This window comes from Peromyscus maniculatus, chromosome 7, assembly GCF_049852395.1.
Source record: "Peromyscus maniculatus bairdii isolate BWxNUB_F1_BW_parent chromosome 7, HU_Pman_BW_mat_3.1, whole genome shotgun sequence".
NCBI classification, from domain to species: Eukaryota; Metazoa; Chordata; class Mammalia; order Rodentia; family Cricetidae; genus Peromyscus; species Peromyscus maniculatus.
In genome coordinates, this window is record NC_134858.1 from 98,465,697 (window position 1) to 98,493,148 (window position 27,452).

Here is a 27,452-nt window from a genome sequence, read left to right on the forward strand (position 1 = left end):
TTTCTTTTCAAAAAGTGTGTGTGTGTGTGTGTGTGTGTGTGTGTATAAATCATTTGTGTATGGTGGTGATAAGATAATTAGTTTGAGATTCTCTCATAAGTTTTTAATATTTAAAAGAGTGGTATTTAATCTCAATAATTCCCTTTCTTTGTTTTCAATATTTATGTTTCTTTGAATGTAGGACACTATTAGTTGGTTGGCATGAGATTATGGGCGGCATGTATGACCATAATCATACATGCAGACATACACATCTTTATAAACCATAATATAAGGCCCAGGAGGTATCTCAGCAGGTAAAGGTGCTTGGTGTCAAGTCTGGCAACCCATAGTTAATCCTTGGGACCTATATGCTGGAAAGAAAGAACTGACTTTTGCAAGTTGTCCTCTGATTATCACCCACTGGCCCATGTGTACACACACATTGACATAATATGAAGAAAGATATGAATGTGAAAAATTAAAAAACCCCAAAGCAAATGTCTTAAGATCGCTTCTTTAGTTTTGTTGCCAGTGTTCAGTTATGTAATTTTTTTTCTCTAAAAGAAACTTTCAATAAGAAAAAACTCAGGATGTTAAGTATTTTTGAAACAACTAATGGAATGAAAATTTTAGTATGTCATGGTGTCTGCAGTACTCTTTATGAGTAAATTACTAGGGGTATAAAATATATATTTCCATGTTAGAAAGTGCAGAATTCAGTATTGTAATGGATAGAACTTTGAAAATACCTAAGTCTACTCAGATAAATGACCAAATGAAAGAAATGAGAAACTTGTCTCTAAATACAATATAGAGCTGCTATAACAACTAGTATAGTTTTAAAAATGTTAAAGTATTAAGGCAAGAAAAGACTGTTGTGGCAATCTGGAGATAATGTTGTCAAAGGCATTTATTTAGTCATGTTGTGGAGAAGACTAATCTTTAGAATATTATCCATGTGGGAGTATGCATGGGTGTTCTTTGTTAAAAAAAGATAATACGTTAGCATCATGGCATTTGAGTTATTAATAGGTTATTTCCATTTTATAGTCCTTACAAAGGTATGAAACATGAGGTACTCTTCATAGTGGTTTCTTTGCTAGTTACTGTTTTCTTCTCTCCCTTGATGTGTTCTTGGATTCGGTTTGTCAATATTTTGTTGAGTATTTTTGCATCAATGTTCATGAGAGAGATTGGTCTGTAATTCTCTTTCTTTGTTGCATCTTTGTGTTGTTTGGGTATCAGGGTAACTGTAGCCTCATAAAAAGAGTAATTGTGTTTTATTTTGGTTTTGATTTTGGTTTTTTGAGACAGGGTTTCTCTGTGTAGCTTTGTGCCTTTCCTGGAACTCACTCTGTAGCCCAGGCTGGCCTCCAACTCACAGAGATCCCCCTGCCTCTGCATCTGCCTCTGCCTCTGCCTCTGCCTCTGCCTCTGCCTCTGCCTCTGCCTCTGCCTCTGCCTCTGCCTCCCAAGTGCTGGGATTAAAGGCGTGCGCCACCACTGCCTGGCATTCCTCCCTCTCTTAATGTTAGCACTTGAAATGATGGTTTTTTGTGTGTGTGTGTGAGCTTCTCTATTTCATTGAAAATATAGGTAAAAGTACTGTGCTTGAACTTGGGGTATTAGTTATGGAAATAGAGTAGAGCATCATTTACAGTGCTCAGGATCTTAAAGCACTAAGTATAAGTCATTATTGAAATAGTATTGTTCACATTATCTATACTTTTTCTTGCCCGAGGCTATAAACAACCAGTTACAGGCAAGGTTAGATTTATAATGTTTTAGGTTTTCCATGTTTCTAAAGTTCTAAGTTACAGAACTGGATGGAAGAACCATAGGGGGCGGGTATTCTAAGCAAATATGATTTTTTTTCTAGTTCCTGGATCTACCATAAGTGATTTGACCATATTCTTAAAATTAGGAGAATCAGTGGAACAAAGATAAAATTAAATTAAAATTGACACATTTTAGTATTCTACTGAATGACTTTATATAACTGCATATAACTACCTAATGCCTCTTCAGTTATAATATATAGTATTTTCCTGTCTATGAGAAGTTTTTATTTTATACCAATTTCTCTTAGCTCTCCTACTCTTCATGTACACTTGGTCATGCTAGGTGACTTTAAACTTAATCAGTACAGTTTGCTTGTTTTAGAGGTTTTTTGTTTTTTTTTTTGGTTTGTTTGGTTTTTTTGTTTTTGTTTTTGTTTTTTTGGTTTGTTTGGTTTTTTTGTAAGACGGGATTTCACTTTGTCAGTATGGGTGGCCTAGATATCGCTAAGCAGACAAGTCTGGTCTTAAATTCATAGAGATATTGTTCTGCCTCCTCAGTGCTAGGATTAAAGGTGTGTTCTGTTAGGCCCTGTTTTGGGGCTTTGTATGAATGGAATGATGCTGTATCTTTTAAAACAATGTTACTACATTTTCATTTACTTATTTTATGTGCGTGTGCATCTGTGGATATATGTATGAACCTGCACTTGACACAACAAATGTATGGAAGTCAGTGGACAACCTGTGGGGGTCAGTTTGCATCACACTGGTTCAGATATCAAACTAATTTCATCAGTCCTGGCAGTAGGCACCTTTACCAACTGAGACATCTTGCTGGGTCCATCCTTTCCTGTTTTGACACTGTTTTTTCAACCTTTTATATTGAAAAACCATAAATATTACCATGTGTATCAGTTGTTTCCTTTTATTAATATATAATTTGCTAGTTCACGTGTTGGATCTTTATTCTTTTTAAATTTATTCATCTGTAATTTATCACATGTGGCCATTTATGTCTGAGTTTTCTCATCATTGTGTTTTTGTTGAATAAACAGATAGTAATAAAATTCTTGAATCATTTATAAAAATCACCTGAAGTTAAGGTGCTGATGTCATCTTTTTCCTTCCATGAACATGAGAGATGGCTCATTGGAGAAAACACATGCTGAACATATATGAGAACTGGGTTTCAGCTCTCCAGAATCTACATAAAATCCTGGGTGTGCAGGAAATCCCACCTGTCTGTCATCCCAGCAGCAAGATGTGAAGACAGGGAGTCCCTGAAGCAAGCTGGCTAGCCAGAATACTCAAAATCCTGAGTTCTAGATTCAGTGAGGTTCTGCCTCAGTTAAAGGTGGACCAGATGTCAGTATCAGGCCTCCACCCAACTGTACCTGCACATATTCATGTGCACATATTTACATTCCTCCCACATTTGTACACACACAAAAAGAATACTTCAAATTCTTTTAAATGTATGTTTTCTGGTTATTGTACATTAAATCTTTGAGCAATTTATACTACATGTTTATTGCTTTTTGATAAGTTGTTGTATAGTTTATTGGTTAAAAACAGAATTGTTTATCATTATCACTGTTTCTGTGGTTCAAGAATTTAATATCAGCTCAGATGGAGTAGTTCTGATTCTCCTTGTCTTACAGTGCTATGTTCAGTTTGTTGCTCAGGGTCGCCATCATTGTAAGTTTTGTCTAGGGGAGGAATTTCTTTTTTCCAAAAATACTTACTCTTTTGTTGTTGACTAGAGTCCTTACTTCATCTTATGGGAGTCTCTGTAGTCTCATTATCTTTGGTGTTCCCTACAACTCGTAGAAAAAAGTGGAACTATGTTGCTTTTATGATCTGGTTTTCAGGTCACATGTGTAGTACTTTTCTCCCTAGTATATTTTTTGTGAGTGCTACTACTTTCATAGTTATTGGATGAGTTCCTAAGAGCTTGAATTGCTGGGGGTTGCTGAAGAGGGGCGTCAACCTGAAGGTTGGTTTTTAAGGACTTTCATCCTTTTTTAAGCGTTAATCTTGTGACTAAAAGAATTATTATAATTATTTATTTATTTGCTTATTTATTTATGTGTGTATGAGCATGCCCCATGTTATATGTGGGGGTCAGAGGACAACTTGTAAAAGTTGATTCTCTCTTTTCACTGTGTGAGTCCAGGGGATGAAACTGGGGTCAGGCTTGGCAGCAAGTGCCCTTTCCACTGAGCCACCTACCCAGCCACCCTCAAAACGAACGAAAATTTTGAGTATGTTACATTTACACAAATAAAGGCGAATCTTTTTTTAAAAAAATTAGGTCAAGATTCTCTGCTTCAGTGTTCTTTATAAGCTTTTAATTTCTTTAAATTATATTTTTTTGTCTTGTGTTTGATTTTAGAGATGGCATCTTATGCAGTCTAGTTTGTCCTGGAACTTGCTATGTGCCACTGTTCCTTGTTTATGCAATGCTAGAGCTCAAATCTAGGGTGCTTCATGCATACCAGACAAACATTCTACCATCATTCCCTGTCTCAAAATTACATTGATGTTTTTGGAGGGGGAGGGGGTTGGATGCCATAATGGGGACTGTACTATGGACACATGTATGCTGTGCTAAGCAAGTGCTCTGTCACTGATCTATATTGCCCTAGCCCTAAATTATGTTGACCTTTTAAAAAATAAACATTTTTCAAAATTAACAAAAAATGCATGTCAGTACATTAATAAATTTTATAACCATATTTGGGGTAAAATTAAGCTATCAAGTAACACAAAAGAATTAGAATAGTAAAAAAAAACTTGCTTTCATCTTTAATCTTTATATAGAACTTAATGGCTTGGTTTTAGAAAAATTTAATTAAAATGTGTTATATTTCTTTTAAAGTAAATGGTATAAAAAGAATTTGAGGTGCTGGAAAATGGCTCAGCAGTTAAGAGCATTGGCTACTTTTCCAGAGGACCTACCTGGGTTTGGCTTCCAGCATCCACATGGTGGTGTACAACAATCTGTAATTCTTGTTTTAGGGAATCAGACACCCTCTTCTGGCCCCTGCAGGCATTGCATATAGACTAAACACTCATACCCATAATTTTTTTTAACTAAAGGAAAATTTTGAGATGAACAGGAAACCCAAATAAGTTTATGTAACTTTTCAAACAGTGATCAGATTAGGCTTAATATTTAGTGTGAGATAAAGATTAACTATAAAATCTATTTTTCCACAGGTACTGTCAGAATAGAGATGTTTCGAAATATGCAGAATGCAGAAATCATCAGAAAAATGACTGAAGAATTTGATGAGGTATAACATTCCAATATCTGTACAAATTGATTCCATATACTTTTAAATCTTTAGTAAATATGTTGATTGTTCAAAAAAAATTTTTTTGCTTAGTATTTAAAAGTAGACAATAGCATTTATAAAGCCCTGAATTAAAGTTAACATCTTGCATTAAGTCTGACAATCTCCAATTCCCAACTTCATTATTTATTACCAACATGAAATGTTAACTTTGTTAAATGCTTTAGAGGGAAAATGGTTTATTAGAGGTTGGATAAGTTTGAGCAGTGTTGTATATAAGCCTATCTTAGAGTTTATTAAGACATATTATTTAAGGTTGTTAGAAATTCTAGTGTAGAAAATTTTGCTTAACTGTATTTAATTAAGCATTTCTCAAAACTTATATGGTACAGAATCTTCTCACTTTCCAGACTTTCCAAATACTTGTGTGTGTGCTTCTACTTGGAACATGCTACTTGAGTGCTCTAATTTTCATTTAGTGTATATGTTTCTATTCTTATTATTCACGAACTAATCACAATTTCTAGTTTTGATGTATTATAAGATTCAGAAACACTTTCACACTTTAATTTTTATATTGTATTTATGATAAAGTGACTCTGTGTACTCGCTTAAATCCATCACTTATTCTTCTAATGTATCCTTTTGATTTACAGAAGACTTCTATTTCCTGAAAGATTTTTTTTTTTCAGCATTAGCAGGATTGTCTTCTCTAGATTAGTTTTGTGATTAGTTTTGTCTTTTTATTACTATCAATTTCCATTTGAATAAAGCAATACAAATATGTGATGACAAACATTCAAATATGTATAATTTAATTGATGTCCTTTCCATCAGATAGCCACATTTTCTCATGCATTTCATGCCAGAAGTGTTTTTCATGTTCTCAATTACAGAAGTACTCTGCCAACATCTTGTAGTCTGATTTAGTCATATTTCATAGGAATTGAGTTGTTCTTCATGCGTTTCTATGTCTTCAATTTCTCTTCTTTATTTTTCTTAATTTTTAATGGCTTATTTTTATTTTATGTGCAATTGTGTTTTGCTTGCATGTGTGTCTGTGTGAGGGTGTTGGACCCCCTGGAACTGGAACTACACTTAGTTGTGAGCTGTCATGTAGGTGCTGGGAATTGAACCCAGGTCCTCTGGAAGAGCAACCAGTGGTTTTAACCATTGAGTCATCTCTCCAACCCCAATTTCTCTCCTTTAATTTTGTGTTCAAAACCCCTCTTAAATTCCCAGGTTTTTTTAACCCTTCAACTTATCTGATCATAAAAACTGATTTTATGACATTGTTTATAATTTATTTTTTCTTTATTGGTATGAATATCTATATGTGTTTTATATGAAATACTGTATTGTTCAGATTCCTAAGACTAGTATCTATATTAATTAACTTATGAAGAGGAAATGTTTATTTTGGCTCATAGTTTTTGTTTTGTTTTCCTTGGAAGTCTGATAAAGACCTTTCTTTCTTCCTTTCTTCCTTTCTTTCTTTCTTTCTTTCTTTCTTTCTTTCTTTCTTTCTTTCTTTTCTTTTCTTTTCTTTTCTTTTCTTTCTTTCTTTCTAAAAAATTAAATGCTTTTATTTATTTTACATACCAGCCACAGTTTCCCCTCCCTCCTGGTCTCAGTAAGTTGCCAGGATTGGCCTTGAACTGGCCCTGTAACCCAGGCAGGTCTTAAACTTAGGCTTCTTCTTCCTTAGGTCCTTTGGGAACCCCAGGCTATAGGCCTGTGCTATCCAGTATTTCTTCTCTTTTCTAATTATATGTGCTTCCCTGAGCTATTTTGTTTAAATTTAATTATTGAACTTTTTATTTCTGTATCTATTCATGTCATCAGAGATTTCATTTTTTTTTTTTGTTTGTTTTTTCTAGACAGGGTTTCTCTGTGTAGCTTTGCGCCTTTCCTGGAGCTCACTTGGTAGCCCAGGCTGGCCTCGAACTCACAGAGATCCGCCTGGCTCTGCCTCCCGAGTGTTGGGATTAAAGGCGTGCGCCACCAATGCCCGGCCTCAGAGATTTCATTTTTAACAAGTTTAAAGATGATTGAGTCTAAAAACTGAGAAAACATCAATAAAATGCTGCATATTATTTCTGGAAATTCAAATTACCTCCCATTTCAAATTAAAGTTTCAATTTTTTCTGTTGTATATAAAATTGTTAAGACATTTTATGCCTTATTGAAAACATGAAGTAACAAATTTACATACAGAGATACTCTCTTTCTATCCCATCTTTCTCAAAACCTTCAAAGGACTTGCTCAAGTTCTCATAGGAAGTATTAAGTAATTGCCTGACAATTTGCCAAACTTAATATTTTTAAATTAAGGTTTTTTTTAAAGTATCTGATAAATAAAAACATTGGTTTCTGTTCCTTCTGTTTCTACTCCACTTAATCAGAAGACTTGAGTCCAGAGTCCTCATTTCTGTAGTAATGTCTACTTAGTATAATAAGGGTCCATACTACTGTACTAATTTTTTACATGAAAGTGATTTTTGAAGTAAAATAAGTTATGTTAAAAACTCTGAAATGAAGTCTGAGATGATGGCTCAATGGGTAAGAGTCCTTGCTGTGTATGCATGGGGTCCTGGGTTTGAATCCCAAGTACCCACTTAAAAACTGAGTGAGAGAGGCAGAGACAGAGACAGGAGGATTACTAGGACTTCTTGACTTCCATGTTCAATGGGATGCAGTATGTCAAGAGAATCAGATGGATGGACATAGAGTAAAACCACCAAGGTCCTCCTCTGAGGAAAAATGAAAATGAAAACTGTTTCTATCATGATTATTACAAAACTTTAATATGATTTTACATGTTAAGCAGTGATTACAACAATGTAAGAATTTAGAGAATGTCAATCTAGAATTTGGAGCTCCTTTAAGGGATTTCTGGAACATGGTATCCAAAAAGATGTCAATATGCAGACATTCAAGCACTTTATGGTGTACTTTGCTTGCCTTTTTCTTCCTTTTTTTTTTTTTAAACTTATTTATGTTTTGTATATACATGAGTGTTCTGTCTTTATCCACACCAGAGGCATCAGATCCCATTACAGATGTTTGTGAGCCACCATGTGGTTGCTAGAAATTGAATTCAGGTCCTCTGGAAGAGCAGCCAGTGCTCTTAACTGCTGAGCCAGCCGTCTCCCCAGGCCACTTTGTTTTCTTTTAAGTATGTGTCATTTTTATACAGTCTCTGTCAGTCTCCCTCTCTCCCTCTCTATTTCTCTCCATCCCTCCATTCCTCCCCCCTCCTCTCTCACTCTCTTCCTCTCCCCCCCCATACACACAATAAATATGTCTAGACCATTCTAAGCCCTAGTAGTGAAAAATTAAAAATACTTCTCAAATACTTGCAAGTTTCTCTACTTTTCTATTTCCTCTCTTTGGAAGTGAAGACTTTAATAGTTGGACCTTTGGGATATGTTTAAAATCCAAAGTATATTGCAACCAAGCACGTGATACCTGCCTGTTGTTTGAACTACTTGGAGGACTAAGTTAGGAAAATGAATTAAGCCCAGAAGTTGGAGACCATCCTGTTAAGACAGCATATGAAAACTCTCGTGGTTCTCAGTTGGTTTCCTCTGAGAATAATAGATAACAAATTCATTGTAATCCTTAGGCCATGTATAAAACCTCCAGATCCTAGTCCTCAAAGAACAGAGCAGAGCTTAATCATTGCAAAGCGACAGCCTCAAGTCATTGAGTTTTTAAGGTTGGAGTGCTCTCAGGTAGTGTGGCCCTATACAAGTTTGTGTATCAGATTCTTCGCTTTGTCACTTTCTGTAGTCCTGGTGTGTTTCTGTGTATTAAAGAATCAGACTGGGATATTTCCTTGATTACTTTTACTCCAGCCACTGCCTCTGTCATCACAGTTGTCTTCTTCATGTGTTAGCTGCATTCAGTCCTTCCCTGTCCCGCTTTCCTTTCCATCCTTGCTTTAGGCAATCTTTACTCTGTCCTTACTGTGTATCTTAGTAAGATATATCATGCATAACATTATACACTGTGTGTTTCATGTGTTACACGTAATAGGTAGTAAAATCAGCTTGTATATATCATCAGTGTTGCGGAGATTGATTCTTTTTTAAGGTAGTAACCACTTAATATTTTTGTGTAAACACATTTTTTGTTGTAATTACCAACTAGTGATTTTACTAACATTTTTAACTTGCCACCTAGTGGTTTTAGCACATGTTGATAATTCAAAGCTTAAACTTTGGATTTAGTGATTTGTTTTAGGAGTGTATAATTATCTGCACATGGATGCAATTCACTTGTGTACAGGCCAGAGGAGAATGTTGGGTTTAATTACTCAAACATTATCCATTTGTTTGGAAATAGCTTCTCTTACTGGCTTGAGAATTTCCTAATAAGTTCGATTGGCTAACCTATAATCCTCAGGGATTTATCTATTTTACTTCCCAAGATCTGGGATTATAATAGTATGCCATCTTTAATTGAGTTTGGGGGATAAACTCAAATCTTCATGCTTGATAGGCAGGTACTTTACCAACTAAGCTGTTCTCCCACTTATAGATATAATTTGAATTTAAATCAATATGGTTTGGATTGTAGTTATCATTGTGATCTAAAGTCTAAAAATTGAATTTTCTGTATCAATAATTTTGAGTTGGATTGTGACTATTTCCTTATATGTTGCAGATGAATGAGGCAGTCGTAAACCTAAAATTTGGCTCTTGCTGGGCATGGTGACACAAGTCTTTAGTCTCAGTTCTTGGGAAGTGGTGACAGGCTGATCTTCATAAATTCATGGCCATCCTGATCTATATAGAGAGTTCCTAGCTAGACAGGGCTATATAGTAAGGCCCTGTCTCAAAGAACAAGACAAAACCACACATTGCCTTTTTAGAGCAAACAGGGCAATCACTTTTTTGTTTCCTGTCATAGATAAACCCATCTAGTCAATCATACTGAAATCAAAATGGTTTTGGTTTTTGTTGCTTGATGGTAGCTTATAATCATAATTTTATTACTTCAACATTTGGGTGCTTTTCATGTCCTCTTTGTTTTGTGTATCTTAGAGTCACTATGTTTTCCTTCTATTTTCTTTTGTTTATAATAGAGTGAGAAGTCTCTTGCCTTGATCCTTTTTATCTTGTGTCTTTACTCCATATTGCAATCATATGTCTTTTTATTGTTGAGGTGTAACTCATTGGTAAAAAGATTGTCTAGCATACATAATACCTATGTTTTAGTCCCTAGGACTGTTCCTCCCATAAAAGGGTCTTTTTAAAGCACACATCTGTCTGTTATTTGCTTGAACTCGGTCAGTTCCTGAATATAGTCTCCAGAATGAAGTTGGACTACCTTGAACTTCTTTGTGACTTACTGAGTTGGTGGTTGCTTGGTTTGTTTGCCTTCTTTCTTGCTGGTTATTTTCATACATTCTGTTTCAGCTTATGCCACCTAAAATAGCCATCCTATTTTTAATGCCGTTGTTTATAGGTTTTTGCTAACTTTATTGTTATCTGGAGTATATTCCCTATTTTTCTTCCCTTGTTCTATCTTCAAAGAATTGATAATTCCTTTCAAGTATTGCTTTCCCTTATACTCCTCTTATTTACTAACTCATTTATGCGTCCATATCCTTGTCTCTTTGAGTAAATCAGAAGTTCTTTGAAAGAGAAAATGTTGCTTTGCTCATTTTTGTGTGCTTAGAGTCCGTAGAGTGCTAAAAACATGTTTGTGAGTCAGTGATTCTTCTTATGTGTAGGAGAGGGAGGTGATCATGTGGGTAGTTTATAACCCGAAAAGTGTCTGTAGATAACTGTTTGAAGTAGTAATGGTATAGCCATCCTTCTTCTTTGTTTAGTGCTATGGAAATATTCCAGAATCGTCAGTGGAATGCCTGAACTGGTTACTGTATCAAACCTTTTTACATACAGGAGTGCCTCAACTTGTTTATGAGTTATGTCCATAATCACAGAAGTTGAAAATATCATAATGTTGAGAATTTATCTAATATGCCTAGGTGTCTGGACATTGTAGGTTTTGTTATTTTGGTTTTTGGTGGGGTGAATAAATTTTTCTTGTTTTTTTTTTTTTGTTTGTATTTATTTATTATTTCATAGCCTAGGCTAGCTTTAGAATTCCTTAAATAACTGACCTCAGTAATGCAATTCTGTCTCAGAATCCTGGGTTCTGGGATAACAGGTATGCATACATGACACCTGGCCCCGTTTACATTTGCGATTGAGTGCCTGTCCAGGAGTTGTGCTTTTCTTCTGTTGTACAACATTATGAAGTATCAAAGCACAGTTTGATATCCTGTAAAAATAGCTAGATTTAAAACTCGAGGTATAAGGAGTTGAGGAGATAGTTGTGTAGCTTCATGTTTTGGGGTGCAGGTCATGGTTGAATAGAAGTGTACATGTGCCCTAGCACACTTGGGCAAGTCAGAGACATCATTGGGTTGAGTTCTGTTCTTCACTCAGGTCATCAGGCTTGCAAGACAAGTATGTTTACCCATTGCGCCATTTCATAGGGCCTTAAATCCCCCACATTTTGTTACTGACCTGTAAAAAGTTACACACACGCACACGCACACGCACACGCACACACACACACACACACACTGTAGCAGGAATCTTAACAGTTCTTATTAATAAAATCAAACCTGAGCCAGGTATTGGGGTGAACACTGGAAGATCAGAGAGACAGAACAAGCCACAGCTATCTCACCTTGCCAATTCCTCAGCTGGTCCTGTTTCCTCAGGTTGGAAGCCTCTGAGTGTTCATCCAGAATGAATCTCAGCTGAACTGTGTTGCTCCCAAGCCTGAAAGCTTAACCAGTCAAATGCTTAACCAGCCAAAATGCTTCTAGTTTCTCGTCCTCACGCCTTATATACCTTTCTGCTTTCTACCACCACTCTCTGGGATTAAAGGCTGGCTTTCTGGGATTAAAGGCGTGTGTCACCATGCTTGGCTGTTTCCAATGTGACCTTGAACTCACAGAGATCCAGAGGGATTTCTATCTCTGGAATGCTAGGATTAAAGGTGTGAGTGCCACCATTTTCTAGCCTTTGTATCTAGTGGCTGTCTGTTCTCTGACCCCAGATAAATTTACTAGGGTACACAATATTTTGGGGAACACAATGCCACCACACACCCCTGTCCCTTTTCTTATTTTCATCATTAAGGTTTATTCCTAAAACTTAGAAAATCAACTTGTCAGTTTTCTCATTTGACACTTATTACTGGAGAACCACTCTGTGGGAAGTATACTCAGTAAGTAACTCTAGTGTCCCTTGAGTCCTGGGAAACAATTTTCATGAAGCTGATGCTTAGGCATCACAATCCCAGAGGGCAAGCCTCGAAGTTCTAGGGTTTAAAACAAGCTCTTTACTTTTCTGAAGATCTTGATTCCCTGTTCTAAAAGCTATCAACCTGCATTAGTATATGGATACTGAATCATTTATGTGCAAAGTACATACCACATAGATATTGTACTATATGATATCATACACTAATTTTTCCTTCTATGTTTCTGACCTTACTTAATGATGATTTGTTCTGTTTGTTTGTTTGTTTTTGTTGTTGTTTTTGTTTGTTTGTTTTCTGGAGCTGAGGACCGAACCCAGCGCCTTGTGCTTGCTACACAAGCGCTCTACCACTGAGCTAAATCCCCAACCCCGATTTGTTATTTTACTACTTCTCATTTTATTAGTTATGTATTACTTTGCCTGTATTTATCAGATAGCCTACAAAATCTGTATTTTATCTGTTACTTAATATGATTTTCTTTCACAAATTCATGTCTTTTTCAAGACACTATAATACTTCCTCAAAGGTCTTAAATATAGTTGAGGGTGGATCTTTGGGCCACTTTCTTATGACTTCTATTTTGTTATCTTCACATTCTGTTTATTGTTGTTGTTTTTAAAGATACTTCTTCAATAAAGAAGCTCATCTTCCAGTACGTCATTGGCCTTCAATAACCTTATACTTTCTAAAATCATAACATGAAAAAGTGATGTATATTCAAAGATATTAACCTCAATTTGTAATTCATTTGAGAGCTAAGAATTTATTTATTATTAAACAGGTTACTTCTCTTTATTAATATATATTTTTATTGAAAGTATAATTTTTTCATACAGTATATTCTGGTCATGGTTTCTTCTCCAATTCCTCCCAGATACTCTCTGTCTTCCCACCCACCCAACTCCACATTCTTTCTTCCTCTCTTTTGAAAACAGGCAAACAGGGCTGGGTGGTGGTGGCAGTGGCAGTGGCAGTGGCAGTGGCAGTGACAGTGGCAGTGGCGATGCATGCCTTTAATCCCAGCACTCAGGAGGCAGAGGCAGGCAGATCTCTGTGAGTTCAAGGCCAGCCTGGTCTACAAAGTGATTTCCAGGACAGCCAAGGCTACACCCTGTCTCAAGAAACCCTGACTCGGGGAGAAAAAAGAAAAACGGAAAAAGAAAACAAGCAAACAAACCACAATTTAAAAAACTCATGAAACACAGACAAACAAACCCACAAACTAAACCCATAACATTACAAAATTCGAAATCATAATATACAAGTAGAAAACTAGTAAGACCAAACCCAAACAACAACAAAATGTAAAGCCTAAAGAAAGCAGTATGAGACAGAAAGTCTACAAAAATACCTTTGAGTTTGTTTTGTGTTGGCCATCTGGGCATGAGACCTACTCTTGAGTGTGAATTATATACCCAGTGAGACTTCAGTTGAGAAAGCTAACTTTTCCTTTGCAAACAGTTGTCATTTGGACTGCTTATGGATGGGAACCCATTTCTACCTTTCTCTCTTAGCAATGGTACACTATCTAGCTGGAACCTACATAGGCCTCGTGTGTTCAGCCACAGTCTTTGTGAGGTCATATGTGTTTCAATTCTGTTGTGTCTGGAAGATGCTGTTTCCATCCCCTCTCACTCTTACAATCTTTCTGCTTCTTCTTCCTTGAGCCCTGAGGGGAGAGCTTTGATGAAGACATCCCATTTAGGAGTGAGTGTTCCAGATTAAAGAGTTAAGAAATTTTTGAAATAGACAGACTCTTTTTTGCAAATAAATAAATAATTTAAAAATGACAGTAATATTTGCAAGTGGCACAAAAACTAAAAGGTTCTAAAGGTATAGGTTTTTCAGTCTATTTGGAAAGTGAGATTTGTGTTCTTTTGTTACTATCATTACTTTTAATGTGCCATAGAGTTCAGATTTCCCTAATGGTAGACCTTTTTGTTTTTGTGCTTTGAATATCATGAGGTTTTTCTTTTTTATTCATTTATTTTATTTTAAATTTATTAGAATGGCTTACAGGCTGTGGTCCAGCTAGTCCAATAATGGTTGTCTACCCAGGGAAGGTCCAAAAATCCAGTAGTTGTTCAGTCCATGTTTCACCTGGTCTTCAGGACAGACCAGAATTCTGAAGTAGTAGACTCTAATGCCAGTGAAGGAATGGACTTGCCAGTGAGAGCAAAAGCAAACACGCTCTTTTATAATTTTTATACAGGATGCTAACAGAAGGTATAGTCCAGATTAGAGGTGGATCTTACCACCCCAAAAGAGCTGGGTTAAAAGTGGGTCTTCCCACTTTGAATGATTTAATTAAAAACTCCCTCACAGGTATACCCCTCTGCTTAGGTTTTAGTTAGTTCCAGATGTAGTCAAGTTGACGACCAAGAATAGCAGCCACCGTGATCTTTCTTGCCTCTCTTCTGTGGTGTTCTCTGAGTTATTGATGTAGAAGCTGTGTTGCAGTTGTATCCATTGATGTTGGAGTCCCCATGATCTTTTGATGAGTTACAGTTCCTGTACTGGCTTCCTTTTGCTGTATTGAGAAGGTTCTTTGGTGAAGGGCAGTTTATTGGTGGGTTTTTTTTATTAAGGATATACCTCAAGAGACTTCTGCACTGCCACAGAATAAATCACTTCCTCATCTTTTCTCCTACAAGTTGCACTACAGTGTTGCTTGCTGCCTGGTACCAATAGTAACATTTATTCATGGTCCTGCTGGGTCTTAATGGTACCCTGTGTGTCTAGAGCCATTTAAGTACCCTTTCAGCTTCTTGTTCCTCTTGTTTCTGTAGCAGGCAGTCTCTTGCTTTTGGACAAAAGGGGAGTTTCCTGTCTATCTTCAAGCTAACAGCTTTTTGGTTGATATCAAATGATGCAGATGCAGAGCCCAAGGCAGTATTTTTTTTTTTTTTCTCCTTCTCTTCTGGTCTAGAGGCTCTTTTCCGTCTTCTCAGTTATAATGGATCTTGGCTTCTGCCCTGGTTTTGATGCATTTGCTGGTCCCTATCCCAGTGCCCATCAGATTAAGTCTTTTGATTTATGCAAGAAAAAGATCAAAACAAGCAAGCTGGGCTCCTTGCTTTCCAGTTGAACATTAGCACTCACTGACCTGTTTCACCACAAGTAAAAGTCCTCTTGTTCCCCTGCCTTGTTCCTAGATTTTGTTGTTGGAAACAATTTTGATTGAGCACAAACTTTACTTTCCCACACCAAGCTAGAACACACTTGGCCTTTGACTTGGCTTTACATTTTAGTTGATTTCTTCTTACCTACCTTGGTTGTCACTACATCTCTGTCTTTTCAGTTTAGTTTCAACTCTTCTCTCCCCTCCCCTTCTCGCTCTCAGTTTTTGAGAAACGGTTTTGTTGTTTGTTGTTGTTTGTTGTCATTTTGCTTTGTTTGTGTTTCAGACTGCCTTCAAACTCCCAAATCCCCTTGGCTAAAATCCAGTATTAGGATTGCAGGTTTATACCACCATATCTATCCCTCCTTTTATGTATTTTCTTAAATGTTTTAAGCTGGAGAAAGAAGGCCTTTAGTGTTAGGCTCAACTATTGATTTTGTGATTTAAACAAAGTTACACAATTTACAAAGAGCCCATCCTGTATTTTTCTTTTAAAAAAGTTAATAAATCTGCTTTATGAAATAGAATTATTATCAAGTTTATCGTAAAATTTGAAGAAAAGGCTTCTTTGTGAAGTGCTACGCTTTTAAAAAATATTCATTCTTAATTTAGATTTAGAAATACTGAGAAATGCCATGCTGACTTGATGAGATGTTTCAGTGGGTAGAAAGGGCTACCAAGCCTGCTGGTGTGAGTTTAGTAATCGAGAAGCCACATGACGGAAGGAGATAGCCAACACTAGCAGACTGTCTTTTGACTTCCATATTTGCATTGTGGCATTCATGTGTTGGGTATGTCTGTCTGTCTGCCACTCTCTCTCAGTAAATGAATTTAAAAAAATGTAAAAAGCGATGTTGACAGATGTATCTTAATTACTTCCTTTATAATCAACAGTAAATATTCTTTGTAAACTATTTTTCAGTTCCTGTTTCAAATTACCTTTATAAAAATGTAAACACATAAATTGGAACTGTTATTTTTATTAAGAATTTTAGAATAATGAAGTAAACACTGATTTTAACATGATAGTTTTGAGCACGTTAAGATTTGTGAATGTTTAAAGCAAAAACATTAACACTATTAATGTACCCATGAAAGACATATTTCAGTCTACATGTATTTAGAAATAAAATATTCTTTTGTATGTAGGAATAAAAGTCTGATCTGTTATCTTGTGATACTTAATAAGTTCTTTTTACACCTTCTAGGACAGTGGTGACTACCCCCTTACCATGCCTGGCCCTCAGTGGAAAAAATTCCGTTCCAATTTTTGTGAATTTATTGGAGTCCTGATTCGGCAGTGTCAGTATAGCATAATTTATGATGAATATATGATGGACACCGTAATCTCCCTTTTGACTGGTTTATCAGATTCCCAGGTCAGAGCTTTTAGGCATACAAGTACCCTTGCTGGTAAGTAACCAATGTCTTCTTTGCTTTTCATTGAGTTTGCCAAATTTTGTTTTATTGTAACCAAACTTTACTTTGATCTAAGGTTAATTTAGTATTTGCTCGGAAAATATCTACATAGTTAATTTTCGTACTTGGTATTTTACAGCCTTAAGAATAAAAATTGAAAATAGCTGTCTAATATCTATAAATGTCTGTTGATTTTCTTTTATCTGTGTTTTCCAGCCTTTTGTTTTTAATATACTGAATAACAAAGGCTATTTTCATGCCTACATACAAATGTGCTTTGAACATATCCCCCCATTATACCCAAGCCAAAGAAATTTTAAGAGGCCATTGTGCCATGTGCTTTGGTAAAACACAAGTAATACTAGTTGTTAGGGTTGTTTTTGTTTGTTTGTTTGTTTGTTTGTTTGTTTTTAGACAAGGTCTCACTATGTAACTATGGCTTACCTGGATCTTCGTATGTAGACCAGGCTGGCCTCCTATTCATAGTGATCTACCTGCCTCAGCTTCCCAATTGCTGGGATTAAAGGCCTGGGGCCCTTCCCCATCAATCACTTAGAGCCTGATCTTAATTGAGGCTCTCTCTTCTGAGGTAACTTTAGCTTGTATCAAGTTGACATAAAACTATACTGTATGGTCTTTCACTCTGCATAATGTCTGGCTGTGGGTCTCTTTATTTGTTCCTGTCTGCTGCAAAAGGAAGCTTCTCTAATGATGGCTAAGCAAGGCACTGATCTTTCAGTATAGCAGAATGTCATTAGGAGTCATTGATTGTTATGTAATCTTTTTAGAACAGTATTGGTTTTACCCTAGCTCCCTGATCTACCTAGTCTCATGTTCTTGATTTCCCAATAAGTGTGGAATATGGGTTCCAGCTTGTGGAATGGGCTTTAAATGAAAGCAGATATTTGTAGTTGGATTTTTTGGTAGCTGCCAGCTCACAAATGACACAGAGACTTACTGTTAACTATGAAAGCTTGGCCATTAGCTTAGACTTGTCCCACTAGCTCTTGTAATGTAAATTAACCTGCTTTTATTAATCTCCCTTTTACCTTGTGGCCTTTTGCTTTTCTTTCATTGGTATGTCTGACTCCTCCATGCCTTATTGGCATCTCCATATCTTAATTTTTCTCCTCCTCCTTTCTCTCCCTGTCCAGAAGTTCCACCTATATCTCCTACCTAGCTATTGGCTGTTCCGCCTTTTATTACACTAATCACAGCAATATACCTTCACATAGTGTACAAAAATCCCACAACAGATATTGGTTGGTTACTCCCACAAGCTTTGTGCCACCATTGCACTAGCATATGTTGCAGGCAGGACACCATGGTAAATCAAAGGGTTTGTGGTTTGTCTTGGAATTTATGTTTCTTATGTGCATTCAGAGTATCATCCTGTACCAAAGACATTGTCACATAGGGATGAAGGCTTTAGGCAGGCACTGGTTCGACTCCTCCTCATTCGTTGAGTTGAGTAGGTGTTGTCTTCAACAACAGGGCCTCCCCATCAGTTTGTTGAGAGCAACCTATAGTCTTGGCAACAGCCTCAGTTGTTTGGGGGTTCCTATGGGAACCCTTTGGTTAACATTTCAATTAGTTGTAATCCAGTCCTTGTACTGGAAGCTTTATTTAGTGACAAGAGATGTTCAGTTTGGGCTCTGCCTTCCTCATTATTTGGTGATTTCATTTAGATCACCTTCATATATGTCTGTATTTTAGAAATTGTTTACAGCACTAGGATTCCATACTACCCCTCAAATGGCCCTTAATTTTAACTGTCTCTCCATGTATTCTCTCCCTTGTCCCCCTCTTCCTTCCCTCTCTCCACTTGATCCTCCCCATCAATGCATAATTGTCTGTTCTGTTTCCCTTTTTTAGGGGAACCTGACATGTTCCCTCCCCCCATCCATTATACCTCACCTTGGTTTGTAGCTTGGTTATCATTAACTTAACAGCCAATATCCACATATAAACAAATACACACTGTAGTTGTTACTTTGAGTCTAGGTTACTTCACTCAGGATGATTTTTTTCCATTTACCTGTGAATTTCATATTTTATATTTTTAACTTCTAATACTCCATTGTATAAATATATCACATCTTCCTTATCCATTCATCTGTTGAGAAACATCTAGGTTGTTTCCAATTTCTGTCTGTTATGAATAGAGCAACAATGAAAATTGTTGAGCATCCTTTGGTTATGTGCCTATAGGTCAATTCCCATCTTTTTGAGGAATTGCACACTGATTTCAATAGTAGCTGTACAAGTTTGTAGTCCCACAATGGATGGGTATTTCCCTTACTCCACATCCTCACCAACATGAGCCAGAACTTGTTTTATTGATTTTAGCCACTCTGATAAGTGTGACGTGAAATCTCAAAATAGTTTTGATTTTCATTTCCTTGATGACTAGCGATGTTGAACCTTTCTTCAAGTGTTTCTCAGCCATTTGCATTTCCTCTATTGAGAATTCTCTATTTTGATCTATACCCCATTTTTTAATTGGGTTCTTTTCTTGGTATATAGTTTTTGAGTTCTTTATATATTTTGGATATTAGACCTCTAACAAATGTTGATTAAAAAAAAAAGTTGGTAAAAAATATTTTCCCATTTTGTAGCCTGCTATTTTGTACAAATGACAGTGCCCTTTGCCTTACAAGAACTTTTCAGTTTCATGAGATCCCATTTATTATTTGTTGATCTTCGTGCCTATACTAACAGTGTTTTGTTCAGAAAGTCTTATCCTTTTTCACTTGGTTCAAGGCTATTCCCCACTTTCTCTTCTATCAGGTTTAGTGTATCTGGTTTTAGGTTGAGGTCTTTGATCTACTTCGAATTAAGTTTTACAAGGTGATGAGTATGTGGGTCTACTTGAGATTGTACTACATACAGCCATTCTGTTTAACCAACAACATTTGTTAAAAGATGCTATTTTCCCATTGTGTATTTTTGGCTTCATCAAAAATCAGGTATCCATAAGTGTGTACATTTATGTCTGGGTCTTTAATTTGATTCCATTGACCAAAATGTCTGGTTTTGTGCTAATACTATACCATTTTTATTACGATAGCTCTATAGTATAGCTTGAAATTAGGAATGGTGATACCTTCAGCAGTTTTTTGTTTTTTGTTTTTTTTTTTAATTTTTCAGGATTGCTTTAGCTATTCTGGTTTTTGTTTGTGTTTTCATAGAAATTTTTAAAATTTCAAATTCTGTGTAGAATTTTGATGGGGATTGTATTTAACCTGGAGATTACTTTGGTAGGGTGCTAATTTTAATATATTAATCCTACAGATCCATGAGCATGGGAGATTTTTCCATCTTCTGATACCTTCTTCAATTTCTTTCTTCAGAGTATTTCACTTGCTTAGTTAGTGTTACTCCAAGATATTTTATATTATTTGAGGCTCTTTCTTAGTCCATTTGTCATTTGTATATAAGAAGGCTACTGGATTTTGTGAGTTAATTTTCTATCTAGCTACTTTGATGAAAGTGTTCATCAGCTGTAGGAGTTCCCTACTAGAATTTTTAGGGTCATTTATGTATACTATCATATCATCTGCAAATAAAGATACTTTGACTTCTTCCTTTTCAATTTGTATCCCCTTGAATTTTTTTAGTTGTTTTATTGCTCTAGCTAAGTATACTTACTCAATATAGTACTTGAAGTAAGTATGGAGAGAGCAGACAATATTGTCTTATTTCTGATTTTGGTGGCATTGTTTGAGTTTCTCTCAGTATAAGTTGATGTTGGCTATGGGCTTGCTGTATACTGCCTTTATTATGTTTCCCTATGTCCCTTGTACCCTTAATCTGTCCAAGGATTTTTATCATGAAAGTGTGTTGGATTTTATTTTATTTTTATTTTTTTGGTTTTTCGAGACAGGGTTTCTCTGGGTAGCTTTGCGCCTTTCCTGGAACTCACTTGGTAGCCCAGGCTGGCCTCGAACTCACAGAGATCCACCTGGCTCTGCCTCCTGAGTGCTGGGATTAAAGGCATGCACCACCACCGCCCGGCTGGATTTTGTCAAATGTCTTTTCTGAATCTAATGAGATGATTGTGTGTATTTTCTTTCGCTTTGCTTATATGGTACGTTATATTTATTGATTTTCATATATTGACCCTTCCTTGCATCTCTGGGATGAAGCCTACTTGATCATGGTAGATGATCTTTTTGATGTGTTCTTCGGTTTGGTTTGTAAATATTTTATTGATAATTTTTGCATCTATGATCATAAGGGAAAATGGTTTATAATTCTCTTTCATTGTTGGATCCTTATATGGTTTATGTATCAGGCACCTGTAGCCTCAAAAAAACAAATTGAGCAATGTTCCTTATATTTCAATTTTGTAGAATAATTTGAAGATATTAGCTTTCACTCTTTTTTGAAAATTTGATAGAATTACGCTCTAAAACAATCTGGCTCTGGGCCTTTTTGGTTGAAAGACTTCTCATGACTGCTTCTCTTTCACTAGGTGTTATAGGTCTGTTTAAATTTCTTATCAGATTTCCATTTAACTGTTGTAAGTGGTATTTATTAAGAAAATTATCCATTTCTTTTAAATTTTCCAAATGGGTAGAATATATATTTTTGAAGTACATCCGTAAGAGTCTATGAATTCTTCATTCTCCATTGGTATATCCCCCCTTTCATCTCTAATTTTGTTAATTTGGATATTCTCTCTCCACCTCTTAGTTAATTTGGTTGAGGGTTTGTCAATCTTAGTGATTTTTCTCAAGGAACCAAACTCTTTGTTTCACTGATTCATTGTTTTGTTTGTGTCTAGCATATTGATTTCTGCCCTGAGTTTGATTATTTCTTACCATCTATTCCTTTTGGGTGAGTTTCTTATTTTAGTTCTAGAGCTTTCAGGTATACTGTTTAGTTACTAATATGAGATCTCTCCAATTTTATATATAGGTACTTAACTATAATCTGTCTCTTAGGGCCACCTTCATTGTGTCCTGTTAGTTTTGGTATGGTGTATATTCATTTTTATTCAATTCTAAAAAGTCTTTAATTTCTTTCTGATCCATTTTTTGTTCCATTGTGAGTAGTTCTGTTTCCATGACTTTTCAAACTTTCTATTGTTTCTGTTGTTGATATCCATTTTCAATCCATGGTGGACAGACAGGATGCAAGGTGTTATTTCAGTTTTCTCATATCTCTTGAGACTTGCTTTGTGTCCTTGTATGTGGTCAATTTTGGAGAAAATTCCATGAGGTGCAGAGAAGGTGGTACATTCTTTTTTGTTCGGGTGAAATGTTCTGTAAATACCTGTTACGTCCATTTGGTTTATAACATTAGTTAGCTCCAACATTTCTCTGTTTAGTTTTTGTGTGGATGACCTGTCTATTGGTGAGATGGGTTAGGATCAATATGTGATTTAAGCTATAGTAGTGTTTCCTTGGTGAACTTGGGAACCTCTGTGTTTGGTTCATATATATTTAAATTTTTCAGTGTAGGATTGCTTTAATTTGGTTTTATCACAGAGTGTCTTATTTTCTCCATGTATTGTGATTGAAAGTTTTGCTGGGTGTAATATTCTGCACTGGTTGGCATCTGTGGTCTGGTAAATTCTGTGAATATCTGCCTATCCCCTTCTGGCTTTTAGAGTCTCCATTGAGAAGTCAGGTATTTTTCTAATAGGTTTGTCTTTATATGTTGTATTTTTCCCTTGTAGCTTTTAATATTCTTTCTTTGTTCTGTACATTTACTGTTTTGATCATTACGTGCCAAGGAGACTTTTTTTCTCTTGTATATATTTGATGTTCTGTATAGTTCTTATACCTTGATAGGCATCTCCTTCTTTAGGTTAGATAAATTTTCTTCATAATTTTGTTGAAAATATTTTCTGTGCCTTTGACCTGGGTTTCTTCTCCTTCCTTTATTCATCTGATTCTTGGATTTGATCTTTTCATAATGTCCTAAATTTCCTGAATGTTTTATGCCTTGATTTTTTTTTTAAGATTTAACATTTTATTTGTTCAAGAAAAGGTTCATTTCCTCTACCATGTCTTCAATGCCTGTGATTCTTCCATCTCTTGTATTCTGTTGATGGAGTTTGTCTTCAACATTTCTGTTCAAATTCCAAATTTTTTGTTTCCTAATTTATCTCAGTTTGACTTTTTTGTTGATTTTGTTTCCACTTTTAGGTATTGAACTGTTTTATTCATTTCCTTGCACTGTTTATGTTTTCAAAGATTTCTTTAAGGGATTTTTTTTCTCATTTTCTCCTTAAGAACCTGTATTATGTTCATAAAGGCTACTTTAAGGTCTTTGTCTTGTGCTTCGGTTATATTGGAGTACTCAGGGCCTTCTGTGGTCGGGTTGCTGGGCTCTAGTGTAGACATATTGTCCTGGCTGTTACTGTTTTTTTCTTTGGTATTAAGGCATCTGGGTTTGGGAAGATTATAATTATGGGTGCTAATATACAGTCTTGTCTTAGTTAGGTGAGTGTTTACTGTTTTCTTGGTTTCTGTTTCCCTCTCTGGTTCTTCCGGAGAATATGATAGCTGTGTGCTGCCTCAGGAAATTCCTGGGATTCTGATAGGTGTGGTTACTAATGGTTCCAGGTAAAATTTGTTTATGTGTATTGGAAGCTAACACTTAGGAATGGGGATGGGCTAACAGAGGTGGGCTATGGGGAGCCCCACATGAGGGAAGCAAGCAGGGTGTTACACCAAGATCTGCTTAGTTTCCTTGGAATGGGGCCAGGATGAAGAAAGACTACAACAGGTAGTCTGCTATAAAGTTGGGGATGAGATTGCTAGAATTTGGAGAAGGAGAGAGAGGGCTTAAGATCTGCAGTTAGCCTTTTGTTTCCCTGGCTGGAGTAGCCTGTAGGTTCCCAGGGGATACCTGCTAGAAGTAGGGGACCTGGGATAAAGCAGAGTGAGGGCAAGGAATTTTGAAGGGTAAGGTCTGTGTGATCCACTGGAAATGGGGGTGGGGGTAAGGGAAGCTGTATTAGGTGGTTTGCTGCAGAGCTGTGAGTAAGACTTGGGGATTGGATTTGGAGGAGAGGAACTAGATGAAGATCTGCAGTTAGCCAGCTTGCTTCCCGGGCCAGAATTGCCTTTTCTTAGTTACATTTGAATAATGGAAAGATATTAGGTATTGAAAATTAGAATGTATTGAACATTGTTTTTATTCCAAGTTCTAAAGGGTAGACTCTTTTCAGTGATTCCTCAATGTATCTGTAATTACCATGTTTCTATACTAAATACTCACTTCTCTAAAGCTCAGTTGTATAAAATTTCAGATAATGGCCACCGCCTTTGAACAAATAGCTTTCTCAGAACTTAATTCTAGTTGGGTAGTAATTATCCATTTTAATGGTATATATGAGAAGCATAGAATAAAAAGCAATCATTTTTATTCACTTTACAAGACACATCTTGGGGACTAGGTAAGATGAGCAGGAGCATTTAATCTTCTGTTTCAAAGACTGTGCTTGGCCAGTTATAAGCCAGTTATGGCCAGACATGATTATCAGTGTTGGAATAAAATGATCTCTGACCTTGCTTATGTCTTAGCTGAGAAGAAAGACAATCAGGTTAGTTAGTTCCAGGGTAAACATATGAGTTCCATAGCATCTCAAGTTTACTGAGTGATTTTTATCAGTAGCACTTTTTGTCTGTCTTCCAAATATCCAAAACTTTTCTTATGAATTAAATTGTGTCTCTGTTGTCAGTCTTTTATGTCTTATGTCTTACATTCACTGTATAGTACTATTACATTTCTATAAGGTTTTCAGTTCTAGAAAGCATTTCAAAGTTCTTCGATTCTAGAAGTCTCACAGTTACATGTATTCTTTTTCTGTTGGAAATAAACACTGTTTTGGAAGGCTTTTTATTAAGTTGAAACAGACTTTTAGCAGTTATGTATTATATACCTCTCTCAGTTATCTTTATTTAACCATACTACCATGTTAGATACATTTTAGTAAAGGAGATTCATATTTCAGAATAGTTTTTATTTATTTTTAACCTTAAGATATTCGTACCTTGGTTTGTACTTTAAGTAGCTATCGCAGTTGGACATTATCAAAACATAGTTTGGTTCTCACTACGTTCCCTTGAACTGAAATGTAATTATTGAATGTTTCTGGGTTCCTCGGAGGAAAATAACTTATTCTAGCTATAGTTACCATGCTTTTTCTAACCCTTGATTTGTTGTAAATGTTCTCTGTTCATCATCCTGCGATGTTTATGTAGTAATATATTTGTGATTTAGGACTATATTTATTTGTGGATTCATTGAAGATGAAAATTATTTCTCCTACAACATAACATGGCTTTCCCATTTGTAGTCTGCAAGTTTACCATAAGGTTTTATTTCCATATAATACTCATATAATTAAAAGTATTATCAACATCTTTCTCATAAAAATCCAAATTGCCCCATTTCCAAACATAGTTTTGTCAGACTTCAGCTGTGTCCTTATATGGCCTATAGCCACCTAATCACATTGTTTTTAATGCTTGTGGGACTTAGTATTCTTTAGGTCTCCACAACATTCTTTGCCCTTTGATATCCAATAATCAGGCCAGACCTAGGAGAAATACCTAGAATAACAAAGTAAAAGAAAAGATCATGTACTTCCAATTTATAGTTCCTAGAGTCAACATTCCCACTTACAAAGGGAGAAATAGGGGAATAGAAAGGAGAGATCAGACCAAAGAAAAACTGGAAGCAAATAAGGCGTACATTACATTCTAGAGCTCCATGTCCAGGTTCCAGAGTCTACTCTAGCAGAATTCGTGTTCCAGCAACAAGGTTGAAAGTTGTAGCTTAACTGCTGCTTTTCTGGGCTGATTTTGAACATTGCCTGCAGCTTCTCTTGGCAAGTTTGCTCTAGCTTCTGGATTCTCCAGTGAAGCTTCTGCTTCATTGTAAACAAACATCTTCATGCTTCTCTCTGTCAGGACTACTTGCAAAGACTTGGGCCTTGCAACTTTGCTACTTAACTTACCAGGCTTTCCTTTGAAATTTCAGTGGAAGTCTTCATGATCTCATAATTGTGGTGTTTCACATGCCTATAAATCCATTTTTACCAGGACAGGGTCTGTTGCCGTTGTCTGGGCTTACCTGAACCATGGGTTTATCAGCTACCCAGAATCTTGTGAACTGAGCAAAGGGAGTTGACTCCCTGGGAAACAGTTCTCTAGATCTGTCCTAGAAATAGTCAGAGCTATTTCTTTTCCAAATGATTCTTCCTTGGAGTGCTTTGAAAACAGCTTTATTCCTTCTCTGAGCCCTAATGCCCTTCCTGATTACTGGGGTACTCTGAGGCACTCTTATTGTCCTGGCTTGGCACTTGGCCTCTTGTTGCCAGTGGTAACCTCACCATCTTTGGCAATGCCTTTTCTTGCAGTTCTTTTCTGGCCAAATTGCAGGTTTTTCCAATATTTTCTTCTTGTGCTTATTTTTGAAGTCTTATTTTCACTCTACATTTTCCTAAAATCACCCAGTAATACTTGTACTTCTGCCAGAATGCTAAGGTGCCTTGACATTTTTTCATCACCTTTTAAGCTTCACCTATTCTGCAGTCTTGAGTCAGAAACAAAATGCAGCAAAGTTCTTCTATGCTCAAACCATAATGTGTAGATGTAACCAACCATCTTATTGAATAAGAAACACAGAAACAATGTAAAAGAGAAAGCCAAGAGGTCAGAGCTCAGAGCTAAAATCTCACCCTTCCTCCTGCGGTGTCCCAGCTTCCCGAAAGAGAGCTATTTCCTTGTGTGTCAGTCGTTTCAAAGTCATTCTGCCTTCTCATTGGTTGTAAACCCAAACACGTGACTGCCTCGTCACTGTCTGTATGTATAGCCCTCTAGGTCTTAAAGGCGTATGTCTCCAATGCTGGCTGTATCCCTGAACACACAGAGATCTGTGGGATTAAAGGCGTGTGCCACCACCGCCACACTCTTGCTATGGCTCTAATAGCTCTGACCCCCGGGTAACTTTATTTATTAACATACAATCAAAATCACATTTCAGTACAGTTAGAATACCACCACAATAATGGCCTATAATTCAGTTCCCAATAGATTCTGCATCTTCATCTGAAACCTTATCAACATAGTGTTCACAATTTTAACAGCATTCTGTCTGCTCTGAGCTTGTGCCAGAATTGCCTGTTCTGCCTATTTATAACATTCTAGGCTCTCTCTATCCTGTTCTATGATAATTTTACAAACTAGTTCCTAAGGCCTCTCACATAAATAGGTATACAGAATCAGCAGAGTTCTCGTGATCTTAGCGTTAATTCTATGTGTCAGTCAGCTTCCCATTGCTATAGCAAAGTACCCAAGCTAATCAGACTGTAAAGGTAAAGGCTTATTTGGAACTGCAGTTTTATAGGCTCCAGTTCATGATAGATTGGTTCTGTAGGGTTGAGCCACTAGTAGCACATATGAGAGAAGCTTGTGGCACTAGCTAAAAGCATAGACCACGAAGCCAGGCTTCAAAAGAGACTAGGCCTCATGATTGCTTTAAGGCACACTGCCAATGACTGCTAGGCTACTTGCTGAAGATTTGAACATCTCC

General features: G+C 36.4%; 1 protein-coding gene across 3 annotated transcripts in view; it reads left to right on the plus strand.

Moving 5' to 3' along the window:
• Stag1 (STAG1 cohesin complex component) overlaps nt 1-27,452 on the plus strand; it is a 322,127-nt gene that overhangs the window by 141,322 nt on the left and 153,353 nt on the right. For all 3 annotated transcript variants that reach the window (XM_076576916.1, XM_076576918.1, XM_076576917.1), the window contains 2 exons: nt 4,986-5,062; nt 16,685-16,889. In XM_076576916.1, coding sequence (XP_076433031.1) covers nt 4,986-5,062; nt 16,685-16,889 — 282 coding nt within the window. The remainder of the gene's footprint in view (nt 1-4,985; nt 5,063-16,684; nt 16,890-27,452) is intronic.